Source organism: Sphaerodactylus townsendi, linkage group LG01, assembly GCF_021028975.2.
Source record: "Sphaerodactylus townsendi isolate TG3544 linkage group LG01, MPM_Stown_v2.3, whole genome shotgun sequence".
Taxonomy (NCBI): Eukaryota; Metazoa; Chordata; class Lepidosauria; order Squamata; family Sphaerodactylidae; genus Sphaerodactylus; species Sphaerodactylus townsendi.
In genome coordinates this window covers 85,014,071-85,026,205 of record NC_059425.1, presented here as the reverse complement: position 1 = coordinate 85,026,205, position 12,135 = coordinate 85,014,071, and the positions used below count along the sequence as shown (strand labels likewise).

Below are 12,135 nucleotides of genomic sequence, written 5' to 3'. Positions count from 1 at the left end.
GAAAATCAGCTGATTCCAGCCATGAAAGCCTTTGATTATGTTTAACTGTTATTTTGTTCCAAAAATGATATAAACAGAGCTGAGCAGAAATTGAAGTAAGCTGTCACATAAGCCAAAACTGGTTGACAGTGACAAGTGAATAAATGTGATGTCTAAAGTGACTTGCTCTTCTATCTAGTGACAGACAAAGGGTATCCTTACCAAAAACTGTAGTTAACACAGTGCTAAAATTATCTGAAACAATTTTGTGAAATCTTATAGTCCTATTAGCAAGTTATTAGAGCACAGTTATTGTTGTATTTGCGGGGGCACTGCTTGTAACTTTCATGAAAGGAAAACATTTTAGCTCTTAAATTGGAGTTTGAGTATAAACAGTATGTTGAATCCAAAGGTACTTTTACATTGATGTGAATCACTTCTATGAGTGGGAGTATGTGCAGGTTTTTTTTTTACCAGTTCCCTCTTCTATCTGCTGCCCACCACCACCCTGCAATGCTAGTCCTGTAGAGACAGCAAATCTTCCGGAACATCATGAGAGGAGTTTTCTCTGTAGCAGTAAACTGGTGAAAACCCCCCCCCCCCCCCACACACACACACAAAGCTTGGGCAGAAATAACTTATGCTGGCAGATAAAGACTTTGGGCTTTAATCCCAAAATCTCTCATTCTACCATTTTTCAAACAGGACCATTTATTCAACTATAGACTTTAAGGAATCAATTAAGAGATCTGAACACAATATTTGGGTTGGATCCTATCAGTTTTGTGCTTGAGCAAGGAGGAGGAAGGCAGTTTCAGATCTCAGATCTACAGCATCAGTTTTCAGAAGTCATAGGAGGAAGATAAGAAAAGACATGGGAAACTTATAGAAACCAAGCCAGTACAATTTAGAGCAGGAATAGATTCTAAATGGCACATTTATACCTTTTTCGGTGTGTTCTGGCTGATTGCTGCTGCTGGAGCTGACACTGGCATCAAAACCTGTAGGAGATATATTTCCTTCCGACTGAAGATCCTGAAGTTCTCCAGCAACACTGTCCACCTCAATTGTGCTATCTGTTTCACTCTTGATACTTCGAACCTCTTCTTGATTTGATGGCAATGTGTCAGAGACAGGTACACTAGACTGATGTCTGCTTGATTCTGCTGCAGTGACAGATGGTGGTGATTCAGGTGTGGTTGGAGGAGTGTTCAGCACTGAATTACTGCCACTGCTTGGGAACTCAACTTTCTTGTCGTTCATTTCGATTGTTTTCTCTTCAACAGATTTGGTATCTGTGCCGAGTGGCAAAGGCCTTTGCGCTTTAGAACTGGACAGCGCAGTCTCCTCTTCCACCAGTGTTTGCAGATGCTCCTCTGGCACAGCATCCTCTGGAGAAGCATGTGGTGGGGAAGCTGCTGCTTCTGTGTCAGAATCTGAAAAAAGTTCCTTGAGAGTTTTTTTAGGCCACTGACCCTGAATACTTGACCACACATCTTTACGATCTTTAGCTCTAGTATGCTGAAGCCGTTCATCAGAGTTAGTTAGGAGTTTTACTCTCTTTTCTGCCACTTCAGAGAAACCTGAATAAAAAGCATTTGTCCGTAAAGATTTCCTCTTTTCCTCTAACCCGTTGTACTTTTTTGTTGGTGTTATTTTTAATTTTTTCCCCTCATCTTCATCTGAGGAGCTGTTGCTACTGTTCTCCAAATTAAGCATGTCTTTGCCATTTGATTTGTCATCCTTAATATTAGGTGACCCAGTTTTTAAACATTCCTCTGTGACACAGATCCTCCGTTTACCACGTTTTATTTGTGGCTTTGTTTTATCCACTGCTTCCTTTTTTACCTCTTTCCTCTTCTTGGTGGTTTCATTTTCTCCATCATAATCAGTATCATCTGATAGCTCTGCCAGTTCTTTCAGCAATCTTTCTGGAGATTTGGATATTGGTTTGGATACTGTGGCATCTGCAAGAGTTTTAGCTTCTTCTAGCAAGGATGAGCTGTTCTGCTCTTTTGGACAAAGTTCATTATTTTCTTTGTTCACATCCTCATCTTGAGGTTCCTCCTTACCATTATTATGTACACTTGAAACACTTTGGTCATCATCTTGCTCACTTTCATCAGAGCTTTCAGAAGCTATTATAACACACACAAAAATATAAGAAAAATAAACACCAAATGCCATTAATCTGATCACACTTCCACATATATTACAACTGTATTGATAAGGAAAACAATAGTTATGTTTAGAAAATAGTGTGACAACAACAGATATATGATTTAGAGGGAGATTAATTTCCCAGTCCTGCAGCCCCTCTCAACACCATGTACTTGTGGCCGCCTCCCCACCTACTACCCACTGGCTGCTTTTAATCTTCTTTAAAAGATATACATACATACAAACAAACAAACAAAGATATCCAGGCACGGTTATCCCATTGGTCCACCTACTGGAATTACTGGGCATGAAATCCTCTACAGTACTATATTTATTTATCACAAAAGGCAGATGACTCTTGTATAGAAGCTTACTGGTACATCTACTGCAAAGCAAGCCTTTGTCAAATTGGGATATAGGCAATTAAGGTAAAGGTTTTTGAATTTATTCTTATGTTGAAGTTTGCATGGATGTTAACATAAAGGTTTAATGCACTAAGGATTTAACGCATTTATACCTTCTTTATTTTTCTAAAGCTAAAAACAAATTATAAATAGGAAAGATAATCAGTATATAATTTCTCCAATAAATTTTTGTCTAAAAAATTAGACAAAATTTAGACAAAATTAGACAAAAAATTAGACAAAATGAGCCCTTTGGGGGAGGGCGGTATAAAAGTGGAATAAATAAATAATAAAATAAATAATAAAGGCAATCTGCCTTTATTCAAATTATGAAAATGTTAAATGTCAGAAATCTAGGCTGAAAAGGAATTAATAGGTTATTATCCACAGGTGTGAAGAAGTGTTAGAATCATGGCATATAACTGCACACAATTGTAAAAATTACAAGCATTCTGACATAGGCAATCTCCACCAATATAATGATTATTTTAGCTGGTTGCATTTGTGTCAGCCAATGAACTGACACCTTGAGAACTGTTCATCTTCAGTTCATATGTATGACAGGCAGTTTCTAGTTTTATTTTTTTTTGATTAAGTTAAAAGGATTCTGTTACTTTTAAGTCTCTGCAACCCCTGATCATCCTTCCATTTCTGTATTAAAAATGCTGCTTGTCATTTTTTGTTAATGTTAACTCAGCATTTGCAAATGATTAATGAAAGCATCTACATGAACATCACACAAATAAATATTATTCCAAGATGCCTTGTAGATAACTTGCAAAACAAACAATGAAAGACTCAAAAGGAAAATGCAGAGAGACAAAGAGTAATGAGAATGATTTTGTTTAGTGGAGGAAAGGCTGTAAAGAAGAAATGTACATTCAGAGGACAACATTGGACAAGTGCAAAATATAGAGATTCTAAAAAAGAAAAGATGGGGAAGCGGGGCCCAGTGGCAAACTGGGAGGGGAAAAAACAGCTAGGGAAAAGGGCCCCTACTGAAGGGATGATGTGCCCAGCCAGCGTTGCTTGGAACTTGGAGTGGTGTTTCCTTCCTGGTATGGGTCTTGGCTAAGCCATATGCTTCTTTCCCTGCCTCACTCAGGCTGAGATCTGCTGGCTTGTAGCAATGGCCTGTGTCCAGGATGAGAGCTCCCCCTCAATTGGAGCCAGGCTCGCCAGAACATTTCTCAGTGGGCTTAAATGGCCAATCTATACCTGTGAGGGGCTTCATAAATAGCATCACAGCATCAGTGACATAGCTATAGATTTTTTACAGGGTGGGTTTCGGGGGACAAGGCCACACCCCCACCCACCCCTGGGGGCGTGGCCACACCTCCCCAAACCCCGCCTCTGGCTTCAGTGCTGATAAAAACAGCTCTCCAAGATGATGGCCACACCTCCCCTGCCCCGCCCCCTTCCCACTGGCTGAATGCTCCCCAGCCCAGCAGTCCCTTCCTGCTGGCTTCCACCACTCCAGGAAGAGGCATGGTTAAGAAAGGGAGAAGAAATGTCTGGAGCCCAGTCGCTTAAAATCTGAGTTTTGCATGCCCCCCCCCAATGGGCGGCTGCTGTGATGCTGGAATCCACCCCCCAAAAGCATCACTTTCAATGATGTTTAAACTAGGGAGCACAGATTCTCCTTTTAAATCCACCTTAAAGGGAGAATCTGGGGTCTCCAGTTAAAACAACATTGAAAGTGATGCTGTTTTGGATTATCCCCCACCCTGAAACAGCATCACTTCAATGTTTAAACTTGGGACCTCAGATTCTTCCTTTAAATTCATGCCAAAGGGGGTGGATTTAAAAGGAGAATCTGGGGAAATTTGGGGGGGTGCCTGCTGTCAGAGGTGCAATTGTTAAGTTAGCAGCACCAACCTTTCAGGGTATCTTTAGGAGACTCTCCTGACGATATCATCCAGGTTTGGTGAAGTTTAGTTCAGGGGGTCCAAAGTTATGGACTCTCAAAGGTGTAGCCCCCATCTTCTATTAGCTCCCATTGGAAACAATGGGGGATGGGGGCACCTCCTTTGGGAGTCCATAACTTTGGCCCCCCTGAACCAAACCTCACCAAACCTGGGTGGTATCATCAGGAGAGTCTCCCGAAAAATTCCTGAAATTTTGGTGCTGCTAGCCTAAAAGCTGTGCCCCCTACAGGCCAAAAACTGACCAAACCTAAAAAAATAAACACAAATGGGGGGTGAAGCTTCGGACATGTAATGGGGGGGTTGAACCTGGGAAACCCCCCCCCCCCTTAACTATGTCCTTGCATAGCATAGAACTGATAGACTGTTGTGGGCAATAGCTAGGCTGTTTAAAAAAATCCTAGTTAATTCCATGTACACAAAGGGGTCTTTACACTTTATATTTCTGAACAGTACCCCCCCCCCCCCCCCCCAGCATCACATGGGGAATTGTTTTGAAAGCAAGGGCACTCAACAGTTCAAGAAGTCAGGAATTCTTCTGGGTATGCAAGCACACAGAATGCAGTTCTTCAGATTCTATCCAAAGAGTAGAACCCAGAAGTTGCTTCCAAAAGAAACAGATTCATGATAAAGAAGATGTGATTCAACAGAAATTTTAAATGAGAGGGTAGTAGCATTCATGTTAGTAATACCTGGACCACAGAAGCAAAACAGAAAGCTTTTGCTCAATTTGACCATTGAAATGTACGCAATCAAACAAGAGAACATGGAGACAAGGCATTTGATCCAGGAACAAAAAATTATCCATACTGCAGGTACTCTACAGTTCCGCAAACATGTCCACTAAAACTACTAGTCCATCAAAAACAAACAAAACAAAACTCAACAAAAATGCTGACCTTCCTGCCCCTGCTTGTGCTAGCTGCTAATGAATACAGGCTGCCAGATAAGCAGCTACTTAGACACTCATGTTATATAAAGACACTTTTTCTCCCAAGTCTAGAAGGAAAAACCACATTCAGACAGTGAATTAGAAACTCTGTTAACACTACCTTGCAGTCCATTAAACATGGAAGCAATCTCTAAAGATTTATTTGGAGCTGATTCAAAGGTTTTGGCTTCAGTGCTGTCTGATTTGGAGACCATCTCAGGTGATATACTGGCATGAAAAGGTGGCTTTGATGATCGGCGCAACTTAAATGTTTTAGGAGAATATTTCTCATCTTTCTCCTTGTCAGCTTTATTCTAGAAGAAAAAAAGGCACTATTTTACATTCTGTTAATTAATCCATACAATTCATCTTCTATGGGAGTTTGCTTTGCAGTGACAAAAGATAGTGGTCAGAGAGATGGATTTATTCAGCCCAAACCTTCCCCACATCAAAACGCATGCAGTATAGAGGGCTGCACCGAGGAGAGGCAAAATGGCCCCTCCTCTTGCTTATTAGATAATGAGGCTTTGTACCACATAGGAAACAGAGAAGTTCTTGAAAGACTGATGGAGGAATCCACAAACGTTTCTTCCTAGAATCCCAGTAATGAAATTTTGCCTTTATTAGATACTGCATTTCTGCAGAATAAATACTGTGAGGTTCTTCCCTCATTGGCCCGGCCTTCTTGCCTTTGCTGTGTTGGCCCATGGCTGGGGAACCTGCTCCACGCTCTTTCCTTCCTTGGACCACCACCATCTTCCTTCCAGCAGGAAGTGCTGGTGGTGCTCCCTCCAGCCTCAGGTGAATGCCTGATCATTGAGCCCAGCCCCCGTGCTTCCTAGGACAGCCCTGTCGCAGTCAGCAGGGGTCTGGGTGAATCCAGGCCAGGTTTCAGTTTTGGACGCATACATAAATAACACTTAACACTTTTCTGTATAGGAACATTTACAATTTTGTCACTGTGCAAAGTCCTTCCACTGATCTGTATTGAATCAAACATCCTGAAGACCTGAGAAGTGCAACACTAAGAAGAGTTACAAAGGCCTAGAAGGATATAAATTGGTTTGGGATTGCACTAAAAGTTGCTTTGGTTTGGTGAAAAAGGAGTGGCAATTCCCACCAGTTTTCTTTCCCAACTTCACTTTGACCCAGGGACAAAATTATGGCTGCCTCAGTTTGCTGCAGCAGGAGGGACAAACTGTCTCCTTTTAAAGGAAATGCAAGTGTAGAGAAAGTGTGTGTATTAGCTTAACCGCAGCCATTTTGTATTAGCTTCACTGCAGCCATTTTGTTGTGAACTTTGTAACAGCTTAATCACAGCCACAGCCCTTCTGTTGTAAGTTTTCCATGAAACAGTTCTTGAAAATAATTGCCTATCTTTGGCTTCCCACCAGCTTTCCCATCCTGGTACCAAGTAGCGGTTAATTGAAGGTCTTGGCCCAGCTGCATAAAGTTTTGCTAACGGTTGAAACTTCAATAAACCTTCAGCCACAACACCTGATAAGAACAAGGATTCATACCGACTGCCTTAATTAATTGGCATCATTTTGTGATTGGTTCACTGAGATCACCTGATATGTAATTTCTCTATATTTGCTTTTCAATATTGTAATAGCGGTACCCTTTTTTCTTGCTTCTTCCCGCCTGTAGCTACTAATACTATACAATGCTACCTCATGCTGGCTAGAGTCTGTCTTTTGGACTATAAGACCTGCTTGCTTTTCGTTATGACTACTAAGCAATCATGGATAAGTTTTATATTTTGATTTTAGTTGGTTCAATAGTTTTGTCTCTGCTTTTATTCAACTGATTGTATGCATAGTATGCTGGCTGACTATAGTTTGTTGAATGACACTGAGTTCAATAAACTTCAGAAATATGTTTTAAAAAGCAACTTTTTTCTTTGAGTCGTGTGTGCATTCAAAATCCTGACCCACGTTTAAGGAGAGTAGATAACTCGTCCTCTACAGCAAGTGTCTTAAAATCTTCAGAACTGCATGACAGGATACAGGACCCATTCTGTCTCATAAGAGAATCCTGTGCCTTTCTGTTCCATGGAGAATGCTAAGAGTTCACCGAAAGCCTAGTTAATCAGACTTCAGATGGGCAAATTCCAAACCTTATTCAGAATAGCTTCAAAATATGGCAATGCTCATTGAAAGCAGAAGAGTTCCTTTATGTACCTGACACAGGGTTTGGGCACAGTGTAAGCCTAAACAAACTCTAATTCTTTGAATTTGTAATTTACCTTCCTTGTTCAACTTTATGAATAATACAGAGATTTCTTGTATTTGCCTAAAGATGGAAATCCTGAATGTTAGCTAACAAACAAAACTGGACCAGCAGAAACTCTTACTGTGCTTACTTCTGCATTCAACAAACCAGAAAATAATACACATTAATGGAATTTTAACTCTTGGAGTTACCCTGTGCCTAGACAGTAGGTCAATATTGACTCAATAACCATTATAGTGAATCTCCCAGCAATAATAACAGAGAAGTAATGGGTTGATGTCTTCCTCTTTGCCCAAGAATAAAATTCACCTACCTTTATTTTCTTTCGATGTTTTATTTTTGGCACATTTTTGTCAGCTGGTCTCACTATCTTTTCTGCTTTTATCCATTCATCATACCTATGAAGAAATAAAACTCACACAGTTACCTTATGGGTAAAGTTCAATGCATAGGCTTTAGGAAGACAACCATAGATGAGCATTCTTTCAATATTCAGGGCAACAAGAATGACACTTCACATTTATAAAGCACCTAAAGCATTTCGTATACATGATCTTACTGGAGCAACAACTTGTTCTAGGAGATCAGTGTTAATTATTCCCATGTTGCAAAGGAATTAAGGTAGAAAAAGAGTGGCTGCCTAAGGCCACCTGAGCAGTGCAAGACTTGCTAATGTCTAGCTTACTTTCTTGGTCACTATGCTGCATTGGAAGCAGCGGGACCCTGCACCGGCGCCATTGTCACAAGCACCTCGCAAAGTAGCACGGATGCTGGTGCAGAGGCACTTACTTCAGCGGTGGGGCACCACGTTACTCCATGGTGCCTGAAGCCAGATGTTTTTCTCATACATTGTCACTTCTGTGCTATTGGGGACTGCACTGGTGTGGAGGGGGCATTTGGGGAACATTCCCGGGGGCAGAGCCAACTTCAGTGTAGTTTTGGCCAGGAACGCTCCCTTTTTGCAATACAGGCTTACACCAACAAAAAGAGTAGCGTAAGTCATTGCTAAATATGGGCTTTTCCAGGAGGGAAAAGGGATGTTTTCCTTCTCTCCAGCACCCATGGCACTGTTTTCTTCTTTCGAGTCCCAGCAGTTGCTCTACCGCCAGCACCACCCCTTTGGATAGAGCTGCCTATCTCTTTTGCATTTTTGCAATTTGGTATTGGTATCTACTTCTTAAAAGAGTCACAAAATGAGAAGAGCTTTACTCAGGTTCTTTTCATTCTACAACCCTGTTATGCATTTGTTCTGTCTCCATATCTGTTTCTGTAGGAAAGCCACTTAATAGTGGAAAGCCTTGGAAAATCAGTAGAAGAATCAATTGTACAAATTTTCATATCACAAGTCTTTAGAGTAAGAATAAAAACATTATACTATCACATAATATTTATTAGTGTAAACTGGACAATTGGGAGGCCTTATGCTGAAGTACTGACGAGAAAGTTTAAATTATTACTTATACTTTGGATACAAAGAACTGTGAATAGTTTGCCAATTTTCTGTTCCTGCTGATTTCCACTGTGGACCCCCCCTCTCAAAAAAACGCTTTCCCTGGGGGACTTTTGGGAATGGTCTAGGTCAAATACACAGGATATACTACAGCAAATACAAGTGGTTCCTTCACTTGTATGGCCCATTGCTCAGTATGTGCAAAAGTGGCAGAGGAGATTTCTGCCCGTTCCCACTGCAGCTCCCTCTACTGCACACCATACAATTTCCAAAGGCCCCCTGAAGCTGCTCTGTGTGTGTGTGTGCACGCGCATATGAGAGAGAGAGAGGAAGGGAAAACAGATTTGTTTCATAAATATTACTCTATTCTTGGTACTCTCATCAATATGTCCAAAACTACTGGTTAAAAAAGCAGACCCTTATGAAGAACAGAATTCATTGTAGTGAAGCAATTTACCAAAAAGATCATTTATTATCCAAGCACTTCATGTTAGTGCATTCAGAACATATTTTATTCCTTCCTTTAAAAAAAATAACATTTTCAACTTTTATGAGATAAACATATTTGTTTCTACTTGTCACTCATTAAGTACACTCAAGCGTCAGCACTGTGTACTTAAGAACAGCACACCCTAATCTGGAGAACCAAGTTTGATTCTACGCTCTTCTGCATGAAGCCTGTTGGGTGACCTTGGGCTAGTCACAGTTCTCTGAGAACTCTCTCAGTCCTACCTACCTCACAAGGGGCCTGTTGTTATTGAGGGGGGGAGAGAGGGAATGAGGGAGGGTAGGCAACTGTAAGCGGCACTGAGACTCCTTTACAGTACAGAAAAGCAGAGTATAAAAATCAGTTCTTCTATTTCTTACACAAAAACAGTCTCAAAAACTCAAATAAATTATGGGTTTGATATTCAAAGTTGGATACTATCCAGTCCATTTGACATTGTCTCCCAGGTTTGTCAATTTAAAATGCCCCCCAACACTGCTGCTCCTCTCAGTCTTTGGAGAGACTGAAATGTGGCTGTTGAAGGTAACTATCTTTAATCCTTCTGATTCCATGAGTCACTTGGCCAGTACAGCTAGGCTTGGAGACCCTTCTGTTCTGGGTCTCATCAGAAATTAGATGGGTCCAGTAGCAACTCTGCCCATAATTGCCAAACTTGAAATCAATGAAGATATCAAGGCTGTGAATCTGAATAAGCGGGAGAAGCTAAACTATTCCCCTTTGCTCATCCATCTCTTCAATTTTGTCTCAGTCCTGCTTACCAGCTTTTAAACACCACAAATAGACACTATGCACAAATCTAGACATTAGGGCCAGTAGCCCACATGCAGGAGGGGGAGCAAGCTGTCATCAGTACGTACATGAAACACCACTCTAAATTTATGTCATTCAACCATTAAACATATGGGTTGTACACAGCGGTGGGATCCAAACAGTTCTTACCACTTCTCTAGAAGTGGTTACTAATTTTTTCTGAGTGCCGAGAAGGGGTTACTAAAGCAACCTCTCTGCCCAATAGGGACTGGAGGTGCGTGTGTGTGGCAACGCCACTGTTTGAATCCCACCACCACAGGAACCTGTTTTTAAAATTTTTGGATCCCACCACTGGTTGTACACAGGTTCTTTAGCATAATCTCTCGTCAGTTTTGTTCCAACTTGGGACTTTTAAAAATAGTGTGATAAGTGGCTTCAATCAGATACCTTTCAGGTGTGCTTTCAATATTACACTTGAGGAAAATATAAATACACTGGGTTGGATCCAGACTAAACTGACAATTTCTACCAATCCCCCCTTCCTGCTGCAGACTCCCTTCATATCATTCCTAAGGTCTCCAATCCCGCTGAAGAGGAATTTTGAGGAGATCAGTATACTGTGGTGTAGGAAATAGAGGCAGGAAAGTTCTATTATGCTGACAGAAAATTTAGTCTGGATGAAGGCTACAGTTTCCTTTACAGGATGGCAGCTTCATCAGCAGAATGAAATTGGTCTTCCTCCTCCTGCTGCTGCAGCCCATATCTCTCTCCAAAATGCTATTTCTAGGTGATGAAGGACCGTTTTGGGAAGCTCAGGGGGCAGCAGCAGCAGGGATAGGCAGAAAAAAAATCTGTCTTATGGATGTCAGGACCTTCTGCTAATAAAATTAAACTGAACTTTGGATCCAATTCATTATTTGCATGTGCTGTATCCTCAGGAGCTGTCAGTTGTATCTGACCCTCTCACAAGACAGAATAAGAGTGGGATAAGGTGTTCAAAATACGTTAGAGACAGGAAGGCAGAGTGAGTAAACATATTATTAATACCAGAGCAGTAAAACAAAGTGAGGTGGATCTTTCCTATCCTCTTTCTTCCTCCAGCAACCAAAAGCCCCCTCTAATTTTGGAGTATCCAGATGGGCAAAATGCCATGAGATCTGGGGGAGCTGCACTGAGGTGGAAAAAAATGAGTGCAACGGCCATAATCTTCCTCTTCCATCAGCAGTGATTGCAGTTGTGGAAGAGTCTCTTTTGATGCAGCAGTGAGGTAGGGATGATATGGCTGACACCCCTTCATCAATGTGGAGGATTTTTTTCACACATGCAATCTCATAAACTCCAGCATCAGTTTTTTTGGGGGGGAGATCTCAGGGGTATTTGGGGAAGGCAGGAGAAATCTGTCTCCACCAGCACTTATTTGTTCACAGTGATTAGATTCAACAATGTTCACTGCATCAGGCTGAGGGGAGCAAATATCCTCACTGTAAAGAATTTTCTGATCTGAAGCCATGATGATTAGCTAGATGCATACAACCTATATTGATACAAACACATTACAAGCGAAAAGGGTATGTTGGCCCAACCCTTCTCCCTTCCTAAATTAGCTTTTTCCAATCTCTCCAGCATGACTCCAGGTAGACACAGTGCCTAAGGTCATATGTGTAGGATTTGGTGCCTATGTTTCAGCAAATTCACAAAGGTAGGGCTTGCATATTGAAGCAAAGGACAGAGCTACCATACTTACCCCACTCCTCCGTGCATACTGTCTTGTCCCTATATGTACATAGATGCAA

General features: G+C 41.3%; 1 protein-coding gene across 4 annotated transcripts in view; it reads right to left on the bottom strand.

The window, feature by feature from the left end:
- The window catches only part of ARID4B (AT-rich interaction domain 4B), a 118,350-nt gene that overhangs the window by 7,175 nt on the left and 99,040 nt on the right, over positions 1-12,135 (bottom strand). For all 4 annotated transcript variants that reach the window (XM_048485794.1, XM_048485804.1, XM_048485813.1 and 1 more), the window contains 3 exons: positions 7,948-8,032; positions 5,521-5,713; positions 924-2,117 (listed from right to left, as the gene is read on the bottom strand). In XM_048485794.1, coding sequence (XP_048341751.1) covers positions 924-2,117; positions 5,521-5,713; positions 7,948-8,032 — 1,472 coding nt within the window. The remainder of the gene's footprint in view (positions 1-923; positions 2,118-5,520; positions 5,714-7,947; positions 8,033-12,135) is intronic.